This window comes from Anolis carolinensis, chromosome 3 (assembly GCF_035594765.1).
Source record: "Anolis carolinensis isolate JA03-04 chromosome 3, rAnoCar3.1.pri, whole genome shotgun sequence".
Classification (NCBI taxonomy): Eukaryota; Metazoa; Chordata; class Lepidosauria; order Squamata; family Dactyloidae; genus Anolis; species Anolis carolinensis.
The window spans coordinates 279,734,046-279,758,692 of NC_085843.1; the positions used below are offsets into that span (position 1 = coordinate 279,734,046).

A 24,647-nucleotide genomic window follows, 5' to 3' on the forward strand; every position below is an offset into this window, starting at 1 on the left:
GGCATATCCAGACCTTTCCCCAGTATGCTGGGGCAGACCTCCCTAGCATATTACCACATTACCACTTTCAGGAAAAACTGTACAGGTCAAATTCTTCATCTGACTGAGCATATCGAGGAAGGCTATGAGAAAGGCTGCATTACGGGAACAGTTTTTGTGGACCTTACGGCAGCCTATGACACGGTGCAACATAGAAAAATGCTGCATAAAGTCTACCATATTACCCGGGACTTTGACTTTACAAAAACTGTCCAGACCCTCTTGGAAAACCGCAGCTTCTATGTGGAGTTTCAGGGCCAGAAAAGCAGATGGAGGAGGCAAAAGAATGGTTTACCCCAAGGCAGCGTTCATGCACCGACCATATTTGACATCTTCACGAACGATCAGCCACAACCACCACTCACAAGGAGCTTTATATATGCTGATGACCTTGGCCTCACAACACAAGCGAAAGATTTGGAAACAGTTGAAAACCAGCTCACTAATGCCTTGAAAGATCTCTCCAGCTACTACAAAGAGAACCACCTGAAGCCTAACCCTGCCAAGACACAAGTGTGTGCTTTCCACCTACGTAACCATGAAGCCAACAGAAAACTGAAAGTTACTTGGGAAGGTCAAGAGCTCGAACACTGTTTCCATCCTAAATACCTTGGTGTCACCTTAGATCGAACACTAACATATAGGAAACACTGCATGAACACCAAGCACAAAGTAGCTGCACGCAACAACATCCTGTGGAAACTGACTGGAAGTGCATGGGGTGCAGACCCACAAGTAATAAGAACATCAGCCCTGGCCTTGTCTTTCTCAACTGCAGAGTATGCCTGTCCTGCCTGGCACAAGTCTGCACATGCGAAGCAGGTGGACATAACACTAAACGAAACATGCAGAATCATCACGGGATGCCTTAAACCTACACCTGTTGATAAACTCTACAGGTTAGCTGGCATTGCCCCTCCTGACGTGCGACGGGAAGTTGCTGCTAACTGCAAGAGAAATAAGGTCGAACATTGTGAAAGCCATCTACTGCATGACTATCAGCCTCCTCCCAACAGACTCGAATCTAGGAAGGGCTTCATGAGAACCACCACTCCTCTTGATGTTGCTCCAGCAGCAGCAAGGGTGTCCCTCTGGGCAGCTAAACCTGGCAATTCCAACTGGATGGCCCCCCATGAGGGTCTTCCTTCCTCCTGGGGCAAACCAAGAATGGGCAACTTGGAAGTCCCTGAACAGACTCAGAAGTGGAGTGGGCAGATCTAAAGGTGGCACTACCTGGAGGAATCCTCCACCTTGTGTGACTGTGGAGCAGAACAAACAACTCCGCATATGTATGCTTGCCCACAATGCCCTGCCTCATGTACGGAGGAGGAGTTGTTTAAAGCTACGGACAATGTGTTTGCTGTTGCCCACTTTTGATCTAAAACTATTTAGTTGCTTGTGATTTCCTTTTTTTCATCATTTTAAAATGTATTTGTTATGCAATGCTTTTGACACAAAATAAATAAATAACTTTCAGGAAAATTGTATACACAATACAGTCCTGTCAGAATGTGAACACAAAGGTTGAAAATCGCAATAAGAATTTAATTTGGAATGACAGGAAGGCTAAATTTCAGTGTGTCGAGTGAAGTGTGTTATTTGAACTGATGAGTTCCTGTCACAATCGTACCTGTTAAATTATTTTAAAATGTTTATTTATGTTTTATTTTATAGTTGGTTTTATTGTTATACGTATGGTTGATTTGTATTGCTTTTAAAATGTTGTGGTTGTGAGCCTCTTTGGATCCCGTTTAGGGAGAAAAGCGGGATATAAATAAAGTATTATTATTACTATCATTATTATTAGAATCACCTTGCAGCCATTGGATTTATCTTGTAGTAAGATTGATAGAAGCTGCCTCCAGGTGGAACAGCTTTTTTTCCACCAAAAGTTAATATAAAAAGGCAACTGCTTATTCAGTATCACCATCTAGTGGTCTCATCGTGTATATATTAGAGTATTGTCTTATGCCCAGTAATGTTCCTGGATTATGAATGTTGATTTCATAATATATCAACTTGTACTCCCTTGGAGTCTATGGCTTTACAAAACCATGCAAAGTGGGTGAAGTTTTGTTCTATGTTCCCCTCTCTAGAGAAGATTATATATTGCCTCACTAACATTGCTGCTGCAGCATCTTCCTGGCCCCATCTACACTGCCATATAATGCAGATGGGGTCCTTGTCACCTTCATCCATCTGTCCCTTTTATCTTTGCACCATTTGAACAGCTCTTTGTTCCAGGTTGTCTATATTTTCCCACCTGTCTGTCTGAGTCAACCCAGCATACGGGTTCTTAATAAAACACTATCAGCAGACACTGATACATATTGTGGTCTGGACACAACCCCTACTGCAGCTGAGAAACATGGGATGTTTCAGAGAGCCCTGCTACTTCTTTATGTATGGGTTGCTATAGTGTGCCTTTCAGAAGTAGGAGAACCCTAAGGTGAGCCTATCACAGGGTTTTCTGAGTAACATTTGTTCATAACGGTTTGCCATGACCTTGCTCTGAGAGTGGAAAGAAGATTCCACCTGAACATTAGGAAGAACTTCCTAACTGTGAGAGCTGTTCAGCAGTGGAACTCTCTGCCCCGGAGTGTGGTGGAGGCTTCTTCTTCAGAGGCTTTTAAGCAGAGGCTGAATGGCCATCTGCCAGGGGTGCTTTGAATGTGATTTTCCTGCTTCTTGATAGGAGGTTTGAATGGATGGCCCATGAGATCTCTTCCAACTCTATGATTTTATGAGTGTACGGTTTCCCGAGATCGCCTAGGACTTTCAATGGCAAAGTGAGAATATGAAAACAGATCTGCCAGTGAACTAGACCAACCCACAACACACTATATTAGTTTAGCTCCACTGCATCCATACTCTTGTAGCCAAGCCTGAGTCTGAGACTGGGCCCATTCAGCCAGTGATTGTCCCTGCACCTGCTTTGCCAGAAGACTTTGGGTTTGGGCCTGAGATGCAGCCAGAGTTTGTCCCAGTGGATTCTGGGGCCAGAGACTGAATGGTTGTAAGCAGGCATTGTGAACCACTTTCCTTCCAGCAGTCAAAGCCAGATCTCCAAGTGCCAGATGGACATTCTAGTTTAGAGGAGGATAATGAGTTTGACAGGAGGGGAGCGATAACTCATGTGAAGAAGCAAACGGCTGCTTTTGAAGCGCTCTAATGAGTAGTTTTCTCATGAGAGGAAGACCTTGGATTTCCCTTTAAATGCCTTGTTTTCTCTGCCATAGCCAGAGTTGGTAACATTGCTTATTCAAGAAAGAAGGATCTTTGCTCTGTGTTCTTGTGTATCCAGCTTCAAGTTCCAGCCTTGCCTTGGTCTGTGTTTCCTATTGGATTTCAGTGACTTTGCTGTTTGGTTTTTATTCCAGTCAAGACCCTTGCTTTGTGTTTCATCATTGACTTTATACCTTGGACTATCTTGGAATTAATCCTGAACTCCAGTTTTGTTTTCCTGTGGTTATCCTTGATTCGTGCCTTGGAAATATTCCTGCTTGGACTTTTCTCGATATCTCTTGGGACTTACTTTGATATCCAGTTTTGGACTATGCTCTTTGAGTGGCTTTTATAGTCTCTTGCTTCATGAACTTCAAGTACCTTGCTCTTGTGGATTTAAACCTATTTTACTGATTCTGAACTTTACTTTTCTTTAGCTTACATATAACCTTCAATAAACAACTTGTTTGCTTATATTCTGGGGCTTCAGAGTGGTTTTGAGGTGCCTACATAGCCTAGGGGTGCAACACATACATAGCAAGAATTCTTGAAACTGGAGAATTTGTAGGGGAAAAACGTAACAGAATGAGACACAATCTCTATTTGACTGAGTTATATCACAAGTGTGCTTCAGGTTCTAAGCACAGGAAAGACATTTGGAAAATGAAATGAAGTGTGGATTTAGTTTAAAATTACAGCAATAAAGTATATGCGATTGTGATTATTTATGTATGTTTTATGATGAACTACAGCGAGGAACAGCACACACTTTATAAGGATGGGGTGGTGTTGTTATTGCTGCTACAGGTTCTTCATTGAGTTCTTTGACTCCTGGAGGCAGCTGGAAACGGAAGGCCCTCAGCAGGTTGACCATGAAGATGAAGAACTCCATCCTGGCCAGCTGCTCCCCCAAACACACCCGAGCCCCTGCAAGGGAAACAAAGGCAGAAAGAGAGTGTTTTTCCCTATGGACTATGAATTGGTAAGCCATGGTCCACTCCACCCTCTTAAAGGAAGCCCTCAGATTCAAACTACAAAAGAAGCCATTCTGCCTAAGCCTTGGAAAGAACTTGTTGTTTGAAAGTGCGGACTAAATTGGAATGGACTGCATTGAAAGATAGTAAACTCTCCATCATTGGGCAATTGTAAGCAAAGGTTGAAAGGACATCTTTCAGGAGTGTACGCCTTGCAATCTCTTCTATCTCTTTAGTTTGTTTTCTTCCTGGCATGAATAAGATAAAGGTGTATTTTTAAAAAAATCAAAATAACAGTTTTAATTAAGAAGAAAGCAGCAAAAACATTTTAGTATTTCTACATACCAGCAAGAAAAAGTGAGGAACAAAGGCGGAAAGGGCAACGGATGTGGAAGCTAAGGACACCTACAACCAAATCACTGGTAAACATTTTTCCTATTAGCATTTTCATAATGCTATGCATGACTAAAGAAAAACAAAGCAAGCTGAAATGGCAGAATAGCCTCTTTACCCATACCAACACTCATCACCCATGTCTTTCTCTCCATTTTTCCCTCTCATGGATTTTGATTGGATTTATTGGTACAAAATCTTTGGTTTCTCATAACTGCACCATCATGTATTAGTTTATGGTTCTTAATTGCACCATAATTTCAATGAATGTTTTTCTGTCTTGATGAAAATGTGCTGCAGAGCAGTATCTATAAAGATTCACAAAGGAGAGAGGCTGCAGCAGATCCTATCATGGAAACTTCCCAGAAGACACACCGATAAATCACAAGCCACTTTGATTTACTTTTACCTGCACCAAATGCCAGATATTCTTCCCTAGCAACAAAATGCCCATCCTGGTCCAAAAAATGTTTTGGATTGAACTCTTTAGGAGACTCCCAGTGTTCTGGATCAAGAAGAGCAGAGCGTAGATTTGGTATAATAGCTGTCCCCTGAAAGACAGAAAAAAATGTCAGACAAACAGGCACATACACATCTCTCTTAGAAATGAGGATTTGGTGGGAATGGGATCTGATCACTTATCTTAACCCAACTAAGGTTTGTCCTTCATCATACATGCATAATGCAAATATACTCATATATATATATATATATATATATATATATATATATATATATATAAGCTGTGCCCGGCCACGCGTTGCTGTGGCAAAGTATGGTGGTATGGGAAATAAAGTATTGAGGAACTGGTGGTAGTTAAGGTAAAGGGTAAAGGTTTTCCCCTGACATTAAGTCCGTTATAAATGGGTCATATAGCTGTGTGAAAGGGCCTTGAGTCTACACTGCCATATAATCCAGTTCAAATCAGATAATCTGTATTTTATAGGCAGTGTGGAAGAGCCCTAAGTGAGGCCTAACTCTGCCTGTCCCCTGGGCTAAGTGGGTTGCTAGGAGACCAAGTGGGCGGAGCTTAACCTTCTAACTGGCAGCAATTGGATAAAAACAATTATTCCTCTCCCTCTAATTAGGACTTTATTTTTCTTTTATTTTTGTTGTATGAACGTAGAGGCATGGATGAGGGGTTGTGCTGCTACGTTTAGTGTTTCTGGGATGTGTAGTTTTGCTGTTTTGTCCTAGGCCGAAATTTCATTACCCTTCTATATATATAAAAGAATGATGGCATCAGGGCAGTGGACAAAACAACAAAACTACAGGGCCCCCAACCTCGAAATTTGACAACACAACCCATCATCCACGCCTCTAGGTTGATACAACAGAAAGAAAAGAAAAATAAAGTCCTAATTAGAGGGAGAGCAATAATTGTTTTTATCCAATTGCTGCCAGTTTAGAGGGCTAATCTCTGCCCACTTGGTTGCCTAGCAACCAAGGGACAGCCAGGGTTCAGTTAGGGGACAGGCAAATTTAGGCCTCACTTAGGCTTCTTCCACAGATTATCTAATTTGCACTGGATTATATGGCAGTGTAGACTCAAGGCCCTTCCACACAGCTATATAACCCATTTATAATCTTATATTATCTGCTTTGCACTGGATTATCTTGACTCCACACTTCCATATAATCCACTTCAGTGTGCATTTTATACAACTGTGAAAAAGGGGCCTCATATAATCCAGTTCTAAGCAGATAATATAAGATGATCAATATACAGTAGACTCTCACTTATCCAACATAAACAGGCCGGCAGGATAAGTAAATAATATATTGGATAATAAGAAGGGATTCAGGAAAAGCTGATTAAACATCAAATTAGGTAATTGTTATACAAATTAAGCATCAAAACATCATATTATACAACAAATTTGACAGAAAAGGTAGTTCCATGCGCAGTAATGCTATGTAGTAATTACAGTAGAGTCTCGCTTATCCAACGTTCTGGATTATCCAACGCATTTTTGTAGTCAATGTTTTCAATATATCATGATATATTGCTAAATTCATAAATACAGTAATTACTACATAGCATTACTGCGTATTGAACTACTTTTTCTGCCAAATTTATTGTCTAACATGATGTTTTGGTGTTTCATTTGTAAAATCATAACCTAATTTGATATTTAATAGGCTTTTCCTTAATGCCTCCTTATTATCCAACATATTCGGTTATCCAACATTTTGCCAGCCCACTTATGTTGGATAAGTGAGACTCTACTGTACTGTATTTACAAATTTACCAGTAAAATATCACAATGAATTTGAAACACTGACTACAAAAACATTGATTATGAAAAGGCAGACTGTGTTGGATAATCCAGAACATTGTATAATTGAATGTTGGATAAGTGATATTCTACTTTGATATGAAATAATTTCTAGGATAGAATAATGCAGAACAATATAATCTCTAAAACCAGGATAGTAATAAAGAAATAAAGAAATAAAGAAAGTAAATAAAGCAAGGAAATTGGAAATTCCACAAAGGAAACAATCAGGGCCAGCTAACACCTCCCAAGAAAGGATTCTTCCAGAAAGGAAGCTGAGAAGGCAGTGAAGCACTATGTATTACCAAAGTCATTATTATTACTATCATTACTATCCTTACTATTATTATTATTATTATTATTATTATTATTATTATTATTGTGTTGCGGTCAACCGTGAAAATGAATACAATCTGGCTCCAAGTATTCAAAAACACTAAAATCAGAATATATAAAAATTAATGTGGTATAATAAAACAGAACAATACAATCTCTAAAATCAGAACACTAAATAAAGAACAACACTCTGAAAATAGGGGAATTCCACACAGAAAACAATCAGGGCCAGCTAACACCTCCCAACAAAGGATTCCCATCATCAAAGTCTGACCAATCCTCTGTTTTCTCAGGGCCACAGACAGTAGAAGCATATAAAATATCGCAAACAACACCACTCTGAAAACAAGGTAATTCCAGACAGGAAACAATCAGGGCCAGCTAACACCTCCCAACAAAAAAATCACTCAGGGAGGAAACAGCTAGGCTTTAAATCTGCAAGGCCATTACATCCTAATCATTTTTCCTAATTGCAGCATTCATACTTGCCTCCAACAGACAAAAAAAAAACAATCAGAAATATTGTATATTCACAACCTTTAGGAAATAATGTCCCCTGATGGCACAGCATGTTAAAGCGCTGAGCTGCTGAACTTCTGGACCGAAAGGCCGCAGGTTTGAATTGGGGGAACTGACAGAGCCCTCACTGTTAGCCCCAGCTTCTGCCAACCCAGAAGTTCAAAAACATGTAAATGTGAGTGCATCAATAGGTACTGCTCCGGTGGGAAGGTAACGCTGCTCCATGCAGTCATCCCACATGACCTTGTTGGAGTCTACAGACAACGCCGGCTCTTTGGCTTAGAAATGGAGATGAGCACCAACCCCCAGAATCAGACATGACTGGACTTAACGTCAGGGGAAAACGTTTACCCTTTTCCTTAACTACCACCAATTCCTCAATACTTTATTTCCCATACCACCATTCTTCGCCACAGCAACGCGTGGCCGGGCACAGCTAGTTTATATATATAGATATATATGAGCCATTAATAATTTTAATTTATAGATGTATCAATTTATCGATTGAGATGTATACATTCGTTCCTCCTTTTACAATATCTTAGACAAGGAAGTATGCCATATTGTATGCAATCCAACAGTAATAGAAAAAAAACAAACACATCCTTAAGCATATTTCTTGTCAGTTTTAAACTTCCCATTACAACTTGTACTACATATGCCTCTACTACACACCTTTTATCTACTTATACATGTTTTATGATGATGATGATGATGGTTATTATTATTATACTTTTCCCCATCTTTCCCTTCCCTTTATTTTGTGCCCTTTTCACCAGGACCAACCAACTCATACTGTTTCACAAGTCCAAAATTTAATTGCTTCTGTTGTCAGCTTGTGCCCCTTTCCTTCAATATATACTCAATAATTTCCCCATATTTTCCAAAAAAAATTGTTTCCATATTCCCTTTTTAATTTTAATATTGCAAGTCAGCTTTTCATTAATAGCTATGTTCCAAATTTCCCTGTACCATTCTTCTAATTGGATTTCCTTTTTTTTCTTTCCAGTTTTTTGATATTAGCAATTTTGCTGCTGTTATCAAATTAAAAACCAATTCTTTATCCTCTTGTGAGGGAATTGTATTGTCATGCATAAGTAATAATGCTGATTTTGGTGTATTCTCTATCTCTATTTTTATTATTGCTCTCTTTTTTAAGAAAAACCACTTCCCAATGTTTTTTATAATTTTACAGGACCATCACTTATGAAGATATGACCCTAGCTCCTGAAAGCCCCTCCAACACTTATTCAAGTATTTTTTTCCATCTGATTTAATCTAATGGGAGTTAGGTACTACCTCCATACTGTTTTGTAATAATGTTACTCAATTCTTATGGACATATTTTAGTAATACTCCATATCTTTGCACATTCTTGATTATCCACCTTTTTTCCCAAGTCGACTTCCCATACTTCCTTCAAATGAGTTTGTTTCTGTTCATCCATTAATAATAGTTTGTAGATATCTCTTACTGTACCTTTTAATGTTACATTATCTTCTTTAATCTACCTTTATCATCTTTTCTATGTGTGTATATTCCCTACCCCATTATACTTTTCCTTATATCACCTGACCATTTCATATTTGTACCACTCTAAGTCTCTTTCTCTTAATTCCTATTTTATCCTTTCCATATTTACCATCTTCGGGTCCCAGTCTTTTACTTTCATTATACCTCTTCCATTAAATTCTGGTTCAATTTCTTTTTTCAAATTTGCTGGGAAGTTTTCTGTCATTAGAACTGGCATGATAGGAGAAATACCAGGCGTTAGGGTTGTTTGTTTGTTTTTACATCTCCCCCAAATCTCCAGAGTATTTTTTGAAAGGGGTTGTGTAAATTATTATACCATTTCTTTTTAACCTTTCCTTTATTATCCCTATAAAAATATATTATAATTTCAATTCTAATTTTTTTCCATCTTTTTCTAGTCACTCTAAGTATTTTTGTTTTGCTAAGCTTTCTACTATATATCTTATTTGATTGGAATGATAATATAGCTTGAGATTTGGAAGTCCTCCTTTCTGTGGCTTATACCGTATACTTTTATTTATTTATTCTAGCTTTTTTGTTCCTATTACAATACAGATTTAACATTCTTTGCCAGTTTTTTATTTCTTGATCTAAAATTTCTACAGGTAGCATTCTGAATAAAAAAATAATAATTTGGGTAATAACTTCACTTTAACCAATGCTATCCTACTAAACCATGATAATTTGAGTTATCTGAGGTTTGAAGTGCAAACTTGAAGTGTAAAATGAAGTGCATTCAGTGGCCTATTTTTGGGAATAACACAAGTCATTCCTCATTTATTCCAATTTAAGACCTCAAAAGTGCATTTTTATGCAAGCTTGGGCACCGTGTTTTTGATGTCTTCATTCCAATCCATGTTGACTGATCAATGTAGATGAGCCCTGACTCCAATGTTTAAACCCTTACTCTACACTGTCCTATATGGGTACATCTCTCAAAATCTTCAGTCACCATTAATTTGTCTGCATAGATGTTCATAGATGTGCCACTAGCCCAATGTTCAAACCACTACTCCATGCTATCTCTGTCCTATGTGAGTACATCTCCCAAAATCCTCTATATCCCAGCCTTTACTCTTGGGATACAGAAGTGCATATCTACATTCTCTACCTTAGGGATGAGAAAACCTCTTATCTTCACATCTTTGGCCGTTTGTCTTGGGACCCCAATTAAGAGGAGATATTTTAAACGCTGAATCTCATGAAGCACAGCATTTGTATAAGGGAGCTTCTTTAGATCTTGATAGCTGAAGGAAGAGGAGCACAAAACATCTTCTATTTCCTTATAGGTTTTGTCTGTGGAATAAGAGAAAAATGGATGAAAGTTTTATTATGAATACTAAGGTTTATTTCAGAGTAATTATTCATTGATTTTAATAATTGGTCTATCCGTTATTGTTTAATAAGCAACAACTCCCAAATCACAATTAGTTTATTATATTTATGTCCCACTTACTCTCTAAAGAGTTCATGTCACTTTCTTGGCTCTGTAGAAATCTGAGCCGGGTTTCTCCCAATCCAATAGTCTTTTCGTATTTTGTCTTTTTTTCTACAAAGGTTGAATGAATGAAAAGTAATGAATGAAAAGTAATGCCTCTACCTTCGTAACTCCTCAACAGATGGCAGTACTGGTCTGCGACAGGTCCTGGCTTGTTCAGTAGACTCTTCTCTACAGTTCCATCTTGTGGGAAGCCTTAGCATTGAATGGTTGTGTTGTTAAAGTGCAAAGTATTGAACCCAGCGCAGATGGTCTGTCAATGCGACTTGATTCAGGATGATCGTCGTACCAGTCAAAGAGAAATTTCAAGCATAATCGGCATTTCACAAGAACATGTGGGTCACATTATTGCTTTGCTTGGCTATCGGAAGATCTGTGAACCATGGGTATTGTGAGACGCTGGTTGCGGAAACAGAGTGTCGACTTCTTCCATGACGGCTTCAGAAAACTTGTTCATCGCTGGCAAAAATGTATTCAATTGTCTGGTGATTATGTGGGAAAGTGAATAGTGGTAGTTAAAGAGCACATTCTAAGGATTATTTCTGTGTTTGATTTATTAAAATATCCCCATCCAAACCCAAGTAACTAAGGTGGAGGCATTACTTTTCATTCAACCCTCGTAATTAATGTGTTTAAATTTTTATTAGTTAAAAAAAGGGAAAAGAGTGATACAGTGTTCCCTAACTTATTCTGGGGGTTACGTTCCAGGACCACTCGCAAAAAGTGAAAATCCGCAAAGTAGGGATGCTATATTTGTGTTGTTTACAATCTCACTGGCAAGTAGCTCCCGCTGCTGCTGCTGTGTTGTGAGATAAAAACAAAGCTGCTTCAGCCTCCTTTTCTCTCCCTTCTGCTTCCTTCCTTCCTTCCTTCCTTCCTTCCTTCCTTAGGCTTCTCCTTAGAAAGGAAGTAGAAAGAGGGATTTATAATATTATTTTATGATTTATACTATTATTTTAGTGTTTATTTAAAAAACGCGTAATTAATTAATCTATTAATTTTTTTCTCCAATCTCAACTGAGTAGTTCTCTTTCTCCTTCCATGATTTTGCTATATCTATTCATGATACAACAAAGCTGTATTGGCATTTGTGTTGTCGAAGGCTTTCATGGCTGGACTCATAGGGTTGTTGTGTGTTTTCCAGGCTGTCTGGCCATGTTCCAGAAGTATTCTCTCCTGACATTTTGCCCACATCTATGGCAGGCATGCTCAGAGGTTGTGAGGTATATTGGAAAAACTAAGCAAGGAAGGTTTATATATCTGTTGCCGTTTCCCACATGCATTCTGCAGGGAGATTTCCTAGCCTACTATTACTGTGAAATGTTTTCATTCATCACCAAACACTCCTTCCCTGCTTGTCTGGCTAATCTCTGCTTCTCCAAAAAAATGTCCCCCATAATCTCCCCAGCAACCTGCCTTTTTCCCAAAAGCCTTCTGGCAGAGAAAAGCTGGATCTGATTTTCTTCTTTAATTTAGCACATTGTTGAAAAGTTACTGCTGACACAGCAGGATGTTGTTCTTGCTGCACAGAGATCTCTCTTACCTTGAATATCAGGACGATTTGCCAAAAGGAGGATTGCCCATTTCAGAGAACTGGAAGTCGTTTCCGTTCCAGCAACAAATAAGTCCTTAATATCATGAGCCAAGTTCTCTTCATCATATGTAGAAGTAGGATCATTCTTCCTCTTGGTGAAAATATAAAAGATGAAGTGTGACTTATGATTGTGTACAAAGCTTATCTTCAAGGCTTTCTTTCTAAGTGTGTGCATGTGCCTTCACGTTGCCTATTGGTTTATGGTAACCCCATGGTTTTCGAATGGTTTCTTAAAGCAAGGAACACTCAGAGGTGGTTTTGCTAACTTCTTCCTCTGAAATATGGACTGCAGCACTGGTAGTCATTGATGGGCTCCATCCAAGTAGTAACCAGGACTGACCTTGCTTAGCTTCCAAGATCAGATGGAATCTGGTGCCTTTAGTTTTTATTTCTGTAGCACTATATTCTATTGGTGAAACAGGTTTCGTAAGTGTGTGAATTTGGGTGCTGTTTTAGCAGCAGGACTCCTAGCCAAGAATTTGTTGGCAGGACTGAGGTGCTCATCCAGGAGATATGTCTATATTATACCGCTCTGGGATGTAGTGAGAATGCCTTAGGACTGAGGCTTTCCCTTAGCAATGGGTTGTTCCTTTGTTAACATCCATTTCAGGGGTGCATGCAGCTGAAAGCCAGTCCTAATAATAATAATAATAATAATAATAATAATAATAATAATAATAATAATAATAATAATAATTTCTCAAAAGCAAGCTCAATGGAGGCAACATCATCAAGGCCATAAACACCTGGGCCATACCTGTCATAAGATATACTGCTGGCATTATAACCTGGACACAGGTGGAACTGGACAATTTGGACAGAAAAACAAGAAAACTCATGACCATCTATCATTCATTGCACCCTCGCAGTGAAGTTGACCGCCTATATCTGCCTAGAAGATCAGGTGGTAGAGGACTCTTACAAGTAAAACAAACAGTCAAAGAAGAACATGCCCTGGCAGAATATGTAAATCAAAGTGAAGAACCTGCTTTAATTGAAGTCAAAAATCAGAAACTCCTCAAAGCACAGAAGACAAAAACCAATACAAGAAAACCGCACTACAAACTAGAGCTGATAGCTGGCACAACAAAACATTGCATGGAAAGTTCCTTGACAAAATTGAAGGAAAAGCTGATAAGGAGAAGACCTGGCTCTGGCTCACGAATGGGACCCCGAAGAAGGAGACAGAAGGCCTGATCCTTGCAGCCCAGGAGCAAGCCATCAGAAGAAAGGCAATTAAGGCCAAGATTGAAAAATCAGCTGATGACCCAAAATGCAGACTGTGCAAGGAAGCTGACGAAACCATTGATCATATCCTCAGCTGCTGTAAGAAAATCACACAGACAGACTACAAACAGAGGCACAACTATGTGGCCCAAATGATTCATTGGAACTTATGCCTCAAGTACCACCTCCCAGCAGTAAAGAACTGGTGGGATCACAAACCTGCAAAAGTATTGGAAAATGAGCACACAAAGCTACTGTGGGACTTCCGAATCCAGACTGACAAAGTTCTGGAACGCAACACACTAGACATCACAGTTGTGGAAAAGAAAAAGGTTTGGATCATTGATGTTGCCATCCCAGGTGACAGTCGCATTGACGAAAAACAACAGGAAAACTCAGCCGCTATCAGGACCCCAAGATTGAACTTCAAAGACTTTGGCAGAAACCAGTACAGGTGGTCCTGGTGGTGATCGGCACATTGGGTGCCGTGCCAAAACATCTCAGTCGGCATTTGGAAACAATAGACATTGACAAAATTACCATCTGCCAACTGCAAAAGGCCACCCTACTGGGATCTGCGCACATCATCCAAAAATACATCACACAGTCCTAGCCACTTGGGAAGTGGTCGACTTGTGATTTTGTGATACAAAATCCAGCATGTCTATCTTGTTTGCTGTGTCATAATAAAATAATAATCATAATCATAATCATAATCATAATAATTTATTTCTATTCCGCCCTATCTCCCAAAGGGGACTCAGCTGTTACAATCAATTTATCCCAAAAATGCATTAGATTTGGCATGTCTTAACATGCAATGTGGGGGAAGTAGAAGTGTCTGTATCTAGTTGCATTTCAAGTCCAGATAGTGAATTGAGATTATTCACGTCTTCTGACAATAGAAGCTACTGCTGGTAGGAGTAATTTTTCCAAAAGCCTGAAGTAAATCTCACAAGGTTAAAGCTTACTTCTTCCTTAAAATTTGGAATTAAATTATTACTTTTTGCTGTGGGGTTAACACAGCTGCTACATTGCAATGCGGGTTTTTTTCCCCCTAACCCTTGTCTCCTCTGGCTCCCAAGACAAAAAACAAATGCTTTGGCAGGCTATCAGAGGAAGAAACTGGATCTTAACAAAAACCTCATTTTCTTCCTTACCTGGAAAAATACCAGAATGAAAAATGTCAGAACAACAGGTGCTGGGTTCCTTCCCTAGGAGATTATCAGAGGAAAAGTGTGCAGTCAACCACATTTGCCAGGTCTCCCTGTCCACAGATTCTGTCCATGGATTCAACCATGCACAGCTTGAAAATAATAAAGAACATCTAAAAAGCAGATCTTGATTTTATCACTACACACACACACACCATAATGGAATTTGGACATTCACAGATTTTGTTATCCACTGAGAGCCTGTAATCATATCACAGTGGATACCAAGGTCCCTTTGCATTACTTGGAACTGATATAATTGGATACGGAGCAGCTACTTACTTTCTCTATTTCAAGCAGGTAGAAATCAATGAAATCCTGTGGCTCCTGAAAAGACTTTTGCTCCTTATGTTTCTGTATTTCTTTCTTGACTAATGAAACCAGCATCTCTATGGCATGCAATGCTCCTTTGTGAGGCCCTGGAAGATGCTTCATGAGCCATGGGAATATTTCATATACCTACAACAAAGACAAAAGCAAAGGCCTACCATTACTAGAGCAGAGGAAATAAAATTCAGTCAACCAGCTAAAGCAGATTTGACACACGCCATAATGGAATTTGGACATTAGGATATGAACATTTATTGGCTGTAAACAAGAAATCGAGAGCTGGATGCTGGTTCCCTTTTCCCATGAATTATTTTTGCTGTAGTTAGCAAACAACTGCATATTCTCCAGTGTTCTATTTGGCATGGACATTGCCAATCAATTCACTGTTCTCCCATTTTTCTGCTGCTTTCAAAATACCCCTCTTCCTCCTACTTTACCTTTTTGGCCCCCATATAAACTGACCCATTTCTCAAGCCTGATCTGGATGCTGGATAAGATTCGAAAGGAGTTCTTTCCAAAGTTCTTCAATGTGGTAACTACAAAAATATTGCACCAGAGTCATGTATAACTTGTCATGTAACTTTACATAGGAGAGGTGCTAAGAAACTACTGAATTATGAAAATGCATCACAGGAAACAGCAAGAGTGTTCCGTACTCATCAACAAAACTCTGCCACTTGCGTCCTCAACCAGCCAGTCACCTCTTCCCGCAGCTGTGCATTGTCACCAAAATGCTGTGTTGAGGACGCAAGTGGCAGAGTTTTGTGGGGAAGGAGTTGCCAAGCTCATTCATCTCTATGATAAGTGCCTAGATTTGAATGGTGACTATGTTGAGAAGTGGTATTTGGGTGTGGCTTTTAACTGCATATGGTAAATGTTTTCTCCTATACTTTGTTCATTTTTAATTCCAAAACGTAATCTACTTTCTGGATAACCCTCGTATTCACTTCCCTAGTGTAAATTGTGAGGATTTACTTCTGCAGGATGTACTTCAGTCTGCCAAGATCAAATTTAAATCTAACATGCAAGACATTATTGTACTTGTTTTCAAAATGCTGCTTACCAAATGAAAAGGATGAAATCCAATTTTCATGATAAATGCAAGGGCATCAATCAGTTTCTTGAAGGTTTCATCTTCAAGAGGGAAACGGTATCCAAAGGTCATGGCACATGTCACATTGGAGATTGAATACGTAATGGACAATGCAGGATCAAATGGCTGCCCTGCAAATCAAGTTCAGTTAATATTTGGATATATGTCCACTTACGTTGATATTTGAAATCAACAGAAATATGACAAATTCCACATCAAAGACCAATACAGACTACACACAAACTTCTGCAGTTTGACACATACCTTTTTCACGTGCAAAAACCTCTACAAGCTGTTGGGATTCCTCTTCTATTTGGCCCTCCATGCTTTTTTTCCCCACTCCCAATTTCCGCAGCGTAACTATACAAAACCGCCTTTGCTGCTTCCAGACATGTCCATTTGAAAGTACAACACCTGAGAGTGGAAGGAATCCATATGCAATTATTACAAAATTCAATGCAAATATGGCTAGTGTAATGGAAAACCTTATTTAAATGGCGTTTTTTTTGTCTATGTTATTTAATGTTGTTTATATGGCAAAGGTGTGCAGGAGTTAGCTACTTCTGATTGGTTACTGTGTCACTATGGTAATGTGGCTACTGCTGTAGAAATCCATCTATTCTGAGAGGCTAAGGGAAAAGGGGCAGAGCTAGCTGGAAGAAAAAGGAGGGAATGTTTTAAAAGTTAACTCAGTTTCTAGCGAGTGAACTAGGAGGAAGACGTCTGTGTTTGAGTCTCTAGTCTGGTGAGCTAGAGGGAAGATGATATGTGTTTAAGTGTGTAACTCCCAATGTTACGAAGGTTGAATGAAAAGTAATACCTCCCCTTCGTTACTTGGGTTTGGACAGGAATATTTTAAGAAATAATCCTTAGAATGTGCTCTTTAACTACCACTATTCACTTTTCCGCATAATCACCAGGCAATTGGATACATTTCTGCCAACGACGAACAAGTTTTCTGAAGCCGTCACGGAAGACGTTGACATTCTGTTTCCGCAACCGGAGTCTCACAGGACCCATCATGCACAGATCTTCCAATAGCCAAGCAAAGCAATAATGTGACCTACACGTTCTTGTGAAATGCCAATTACGCTTGAAATTTCTCTCTGAATTATACGATAAATGTCCTGAATCAATCTGTCAACCTTTTGCTTGTGAAACTCAGTGGTTGCTGCCACAGGGTGCCCAACTCTTTGTTTGTCATGCAAGTCAGATGTTCCCACCTCAACATCTTTAAACTTATTTGCCCAACGACTCACAGTACTCGTATCAGCACAATCGCCATTAACAGCTTGGATTCTCTGATGAATCTCCTTTGGAGTGACACCTTCTGCTGTCAAGAATTCAATGATTGCATGTTGCTTAAATCGTATTGACTGACCATCTGTGCAGGGTTCCATACTTCCCAAGCCTCTTCCCAAGTGCCTGATGGGGCTGAACCTCTATACCCCGCCCCGTGTTCTAACAAGCGCCTCAGGGGAGGTATACAGAGGCTCAGCCCTGTTTCGCCCTCTTGGAAAGAGGCCCTGCCCCCACCCCAGCCCCGCCCTTTAGTCCTAAAAGGCCTCTCAGGAGAGGTATAGAGGCTCAGCCCTGTCTCGGGCTCTTGGAAGGAGGACCCGCCCCCTTCCCTAGCTCCGCCCTCTGTGTCCCAATAACTGCCTCAGGAGAGGTATAGATTCTCAGCCCTGTCTCAGGCTCTTGGGAAGAAGCCACACCCACTCCTTTAGCTCTGCCCCCTGTGTGTCCTAACAGCTGCTTCAGGTGTTCAGCCCTGTCTCCGGCACTTGGGAAGATGCCCTGCCCTGGTTTTTCCATCTGGGGCGCTTCTACACAGCCATATAACCCATATAACTCCCACAACCTCCCCTCCCTCATTTTCAACCTGGGAACAACAAAGGCCATTACATTACAGAAAAGGCCAAACTTCCAGATGATTTCAAAAAATCCAAGTCCCCACCACTTTCTGAAACGTTGAAAAAGACTGCTGACCACCACGCTTAAAAATACACAAGGAATGCTCTCTTCTACACTTGAAGCCAAACTAATGTGGTGGGAGCAGTGGCTTCCTGGATGTTAAGTATAGCGCTCAGTGGAATTTAGTACATGGGATGAATATAATATAACATAATATAATAATAATGTATTTCTTATATCCCACCTCCATCTCCCCAAGAGGACTCGGAGCGAGTTTCATGAAGTGGTGAGTGACTGGCAGAAGATATGGTGATTGCCCCATTGGCCCAATTGACACAACTTGCTTCTTAGGTACTGAAGGCTCATAGGATTCTTCCTCATAGTCTGGATCTAGGAGCTATGCCCCTTGTCTCTCTCTTCCTGACCCCAATTGTGACCAAGGAAGAGGAAGAGAGAGAGAATAAAGGCAGAAGGTTTTCTTCCAGGACGTCTTATCACAGACCCCTGTTTCAATTGATCCCTGTTAAGGAACCCTGCAAATATGCCCCTTGCCTTCTCTCCCACTCCAACTCCAATGGAGCCTGTGGAGGAGCCAAGAGAGAAAACAAAGGCAGACTGTTTCTTGAGATTGGAGAGCAAAGTCAGGTTGTTTTGTTTTGTTTTTGAGGGGGGGGGTGTTGGGGGGGGACTAGGGTTACTTCTTCTAAGATTTATGTACCCAGATGGGAAGGTCTGACATATTACCTCATCACACAGTGGCATGCATTAGTTCCTTCCTAGTTTTATGATGGAGCCCATCAGCTCCCATCACATTATTTCTGGTGAAGCTCCATCGTAAAACTATAGAGGAACTGGTGCATGCCACCACGGCAACAACATGGGAGGCTCAATTGGAGTCAATGAGGGGAGTCCCACTGTAGGATGAGGTAAAGGGGAGGCCAGACGATGTGGGGCATGGGGTGACAGATTCCCCACGCCCTCCACCGGGCACCACCGGATTCACCATGATCCATGGTGATTCTGGCAGCCCATCTAATGAGGTCAGTAGACTCAGCTGTTGAACAGACCCACATTTACATCAACCCAGGGTTTCAGAGTCAATTTTTTAACCAAAGAATTGTATTTACACGTGTGTGTATATACTGTAATTGCTAGTTAAAAGTCACAATGAGATATGTTGAAATGAAAATAGGGCCCTGAAAGCTTTAATGAAAAGCCATGTCTATACCCAGCACTGAAAAGAAACCAAAGTTTCCCCACTTAGCCTCCAAAAGAAAAGTGTTTTATAGTCTGTCATCTGATTTAAAAGTGTACATACAAATGTGTAAGTACAAAGTAAAGCGTAGATCTTATACTCAACATGGCGGAATTCTCTTATCTCAATTTGCAACACCAATAGTGTATGGCATGGTATGGCCTGGCTGTGCCTGTGCTACTGATTTATCTTTGTTTTATATCCAGTTTAGTGCTTTTTGATTTCTCTGGAGAAAGATGTCCCTAGTACAGCTCATCACAACTTACCGTTTCCTCTTGATATAGTTGTAAGAAACGGAGTCTCTACCCGGTCTGAGAAGTCTTCCGAATGATCAATCAATACTTCTTTCACAGCTTCAAATCCAGAAAAAATTACAGCTGGTATGTGTCCCATCCACACAGTAAAAATATCTCCATATTGTTCTGCCAACTGCCATTTGAATCAATGCAAGAAGAAAAAGAACAGTTATCATCAAATGAAGCAATGATTTCAGGCCAGTATAGGAATAGTAATCATATTCAAATCCTCACTTCTGATGTTTCTGTCCATAATAACATCCCTTCTCTCTATTTCATCTTAAATTTTAGCTGAGAACTGCACTTCACACATTCTTTCTAGTCTCATAAAACCGTCTCCCTCAAACCACTTACATTGGAAACGTAGTGCCTTCATTTGAGGCTAATCACAATATCACTGCTCTTTTGCAATGCCTCTGTGGGAGACATTTTGAAAAGTGTTTCTTTTTTTATCAACATTAAATACCAATTAATGACCTCTTTTATCACATCTGTTGTACTGTTCAATTGTGCTTTTCTGCCAGTCACCGTTGAGTGGTAGATGTGCTTTGATTGATTTCCTTACAATTGACAAAGTAACTACAAAACCTTTATCAGGCCATTTTCTTCATCCCTGCACCTGGAGAAGTAGTATCATGCCCATGGAGAACCATCTGTCTCTATCTAAGCTGAAGCATGTATGTCTGTCTGGACCAAATGTGGCACACATAACCATCATGATCAAATGAAATATTGATGGGATTTAATAATAGTAGTAATAGTAATAATAACAATAACAACAACAACAACAACAACAACAACAACAACAACAATAAAGACCAGTTATTAATTGACAAAATGAATCTGGAGAACTGTAAAAGCCAAAAAACTAATCTTCACATTTATTTATTTCGTGTCAAAAAGCATTGCAAACAAATACATTTTAAAATGATGAAAAAAAGGAAATCACAAGCAACTAAATAGTTTTGGACCAAAAGCGGGCAACAGCAACCGCATTGTCTGTAGCTTTAAACAACTCCTCCTCCGTACATGAGGCAGGGCATTGTGGGCAAGCATACATATGAGGAGTTGTTTGTTCTGCTCCACAGTCACACAAGGTGGAGGATTCCTCCAGGTTGTGCCACCTTGCCAAGTTGTCTTTAGATCTGCCCACTCCACTTCTGAGTCTGTTCAGGGACTTCCAAGTTGCCCATTCTTGGTTTGCCCCTGGAAGAAGACCCTCATGGGGGGCCATCCAGTTGGAATTGCCTGGTTTAGCTGCCCAGAGGGACACCCTTGCTGCTGCTGGAGGAACATCAAGAGGAGTGGTGGTTCTCATGAAGCCCTTCCTTGATTTGAGTCTGTTGGGAGGAGGCTGATAGTCATGCAGTGGGTGGCTTTCACAATGTTCGACCTTATTTCTCTCACCGTTAGCAGCAACTTCCCGTCGCACATCAGGAGGGGCAATGCCAGCTAACTTGTAGAGTTTATCAACAGGTGTAGGTTTAAGGCATCCTGTGATGATTCTGCATGTTTCATTCAGTGCTATGTCCACCTGCTTTGCATGGGCAGACTTGTGCCAAACAGGACAGGCGTACTCTGCAGTTGAGAAAGACAAGGCCAGGGCTGATGTTCTTATTACTTGAATTATTACTTATTACTTTTTTTTGTAGTCAATCCATGTCATGTGAAGATTCATTGGATGAATCTTCACATGACATGGATTGACTACAAAAAGGCCTTTGACTCACTCACCCACAGCTGGATCATCAAGTGCCTGGATGCCATCAGGATTTGTAAAAACATTGGCACTTTTATTGGTGCTGGAAAACTGAAGTGTTTGTTGGAAATGAAAGCTATGGACTTGTCAACATCAGAAGAGGAATTTTCCAGGGAGATTCATTGTCCCCTCTGATTTTCACTATTGCCGTGATCCCTCTGTCAACAATCTTACAAAAAACAACCCTCAACTATCAAACCTCCAAGAAATCTCACAAAATTTCACATCTGATGTACATGGATGACCTGAAGCTGTATGGGAAAATTGAATCTGAAATCGAGTCTCTGACTAACACTGTCCGAATCTTTAGCGTTGATATCAACATGGAGTTTGGTCTGGAAAAATGTTCGGCAGTGGCATTGAAGAAGGGAAAAATAATTGAAAGTGAGGGCATAATGTGCCTAATGGCCAAACGATAAAGTGTCACCAGCCAGAGGCTTATAAATATCTGGGCATATTACAGCTGGACAACATCAAGCATGAACATGTAAAAACTGTGGTCAGCAAAGAATAGGCTCAAAGGGTCAGAAAAATTCTCAAAAGCAAACTCAATGGAGACAACACCATCAAGGCCATGAACACCTGGGCCATACCTGTCATAAGATATACTGCTGGCATCATAAATTGGACGCAGATGGAATTGGACAATTTGGACAGAAAAACAAGAAAACTCATGACCATTCACTTCATCCTCACAGTGTTGTTGACCGGCTATATCTACCTAGAAGATCTGGTGGCAGAGGACTCTTACAAGTAAAACAAGCAGTCAAAGAAGAAGAACATGCTCTGGCAGAATATATAAAGCAAAGTGAAGAACCTGCTTTGATTGAAGTCAAAAATCAGAAACTCCTCAAAACACAGTAGACAAAGAATCAGTACAAGAAGACTGCACTACAAACTAGAGCTGACAGCTGGCACAACAAAGCATTGCATGGGCAGTTCCTTGACAAAATTGAAGGAAAAGCTGATACGGTGAAGACCTGGCTATGGGTCACCAATGGGACACTGAAGGAGACAGAAGGCCTGATTCTTGCAGCCCAGGAGCAAGCCATCAGAACATATGCAATTAAAACCAAGATCAAAAAATCAGCTAATGACCCAAAATGCAGACTGTGCAAGGAAGCTGATGAAACTATTGATCATATCCTGAGCTACTATAAAAAAATCACACAGACGGACTACAAACAAAGGCACAACTATGTGGCCCAAAAGATTCATTGGAATCTATGTCACAAGTGCCACCTACCAGCAGTAAAGAACTGGTGGGATCACAAATCTGCAAAGGTAATGGAAAATGAACATGCAAAAATGCTGTGGGACTTTCAAATCCAGACTGACAAAGTTCTGGAACACAACACACCAGACCTCATGGTTGTGGAAAATAAAAAAGTTTGGATTATTGAGGTTGCCATACCAGGGGACAGTTGGACTGATGAAAAACAACAGGAAAAACTCAGCCATTATCAGGATCTCAAGACTGAACTGCAAAGGCTCTGGCATAAACCAGTGCAGGTGGTCCCAGTGGTAACTGGTGCAATGGGTGCCATGCCAAAAGATCTCAGCCAGCATTTGGAAAGCAATAAATATTGACAAAATCACGATCTGTCAACTGCAAAAGGCCACCTTACTGGGATCTGCACGCATCATCTGAAAATACATCACACAGTCCTAAACACTTGGGAAGTGTTCGACTTGTGATTTTGTGATACGAAATCCAGCATATAGATCTTGATCACTGTGTCATACTATGTCTCTGTGTCAATAATAATAATAATAATAATAATAATAATAATAATAATAACTACTTTATTTTTACACCCCACCTCCATCTTCCCAAGGGGACTTAGGGAGGCTTACATGGGGCCATGCCTAGGTAATTACAATCGTTAAAAAATAAAACACATCAAATAAAATGCAATTCAATTACACATGTAAACATAGTAAAATAATTATGACATCAAAACACACAACGTAAAATCCTGAGCAAGATTCATAAAAGCAAACGGGGTGAAAGCGCATTGGTGAATAAACTGGAAAAAGAGGTAGGTGACCAAAATGCTACAGTTAATAGGACAACTTGGGATGAAGTAGACGATTGGAGTTATTTCCAGCTGAAGGAATAGAATAAAGTTTAGGGGGGCAGTGACATAAAAAGATGGGAGTTATAGTTCATCCATAATCAAGAGTATTCCAAAGCTAACCCACAGTGGATTTGGACCAGACTTGGCCAAATTTAAATTCTGGCAGGATGGTGGGTGTTGCCGTCCGCACTGTGAACCCCACTGATGATGGATCTGAACCAAACTTGGCACACATTCCCATATGACCAACTTTAATTACTTGTGGAGTTTGGGGACAATGACAGAGGATTATGGGAGTTATAATTTATCCACATCCTTATGCATTTTCTAATGGGAACTTTTTCTAATGTTTTCCTTACCAAATAGTACACCTAACCCAGGCATCACCAGGTAACTAAGCTAGTGCTAAAATAAATGAGTTCGTCTCAAAGGTGCTGGTTGATTCCTTCACTACATGCACACCATATTTTCAATTTAATGCTGAAACAGGCTGCCACAACCATCTCTTTGATGTCTATTCAGTGTTATTCTAACCATGACCAGTGTGCTTTTCCACTACATACAAAAGACTTTGTGGAGCTTTAAATCCCAACACTGTTACATTCCATAGGATTTCCTGCCATCCACCTTTCCCTTCTTTTCTATAGAGCATCCTACACCTCATCTATATTCTTATCTTTACCAGATGTAGTTTCTATGAAGCTGTTCTATTGATGGAATTGATTCTGTGAAGGCAAAATTGCTCTGGGGCCTTGAAAGAAGAAATGTGGGAAACTGAGGACTGCTCAGAACAGAGGGAGAGACGATGTCTCATGGCATGCACAGAAATATTCTGTTCATTGTCCATTCAAGAACTTGTTGGTACCACTGGGGGAATCTTTGGAACAAAAAGCAGAGCTGGGAAAAGTTACGTTTTGGACTGTAGCGATAACACACAATGTCTATACTGCTGAGAAGATTCTGAGAGTTATATATTATACTACTACTACTACTACTACTACTACTAATAATAATAATAATAATCCACATCACAGTTGTGGAAAAGAACAAGGTTTGGATAATTGATGTTGCCATCCCAGGTGACA

At 40.1% G+C, this 24,647-nt stretch overlaps 1 protein-coding gene across 1 annotated transcript; it reads right to left on the reverse strand.

Annotated features, from left to right (window-relative positions):
• Positions 1 to 3,655: 3,655 nt before the first annotated feature.
• LOC100564735 (cytochrome P450 2J2-like) lies at positions 3,656 to 19,861 on the reverse strand (the record flags this gene model as incomplete). Its single annotated transcript, XM_062976993.1, has 8 exons — positions 3,656 to 4,191; positions 5,041 to 5,182; positions 10,410 to 10,594; positions 12,340 to 12,481; positions 15,114 to 15,290; positions 16,225 to 16,385; positions 16,519 to 16,668; positions 19,693 to 19,861. Coding segments are annotated over 8 exons (1,317 nt in total), but the record flags the coding sequence as incomplete, so codon positions are not given.
• Between the last annotated feature and the right edge of the window lie 4,786 nt (positions 19,862 to 24,647).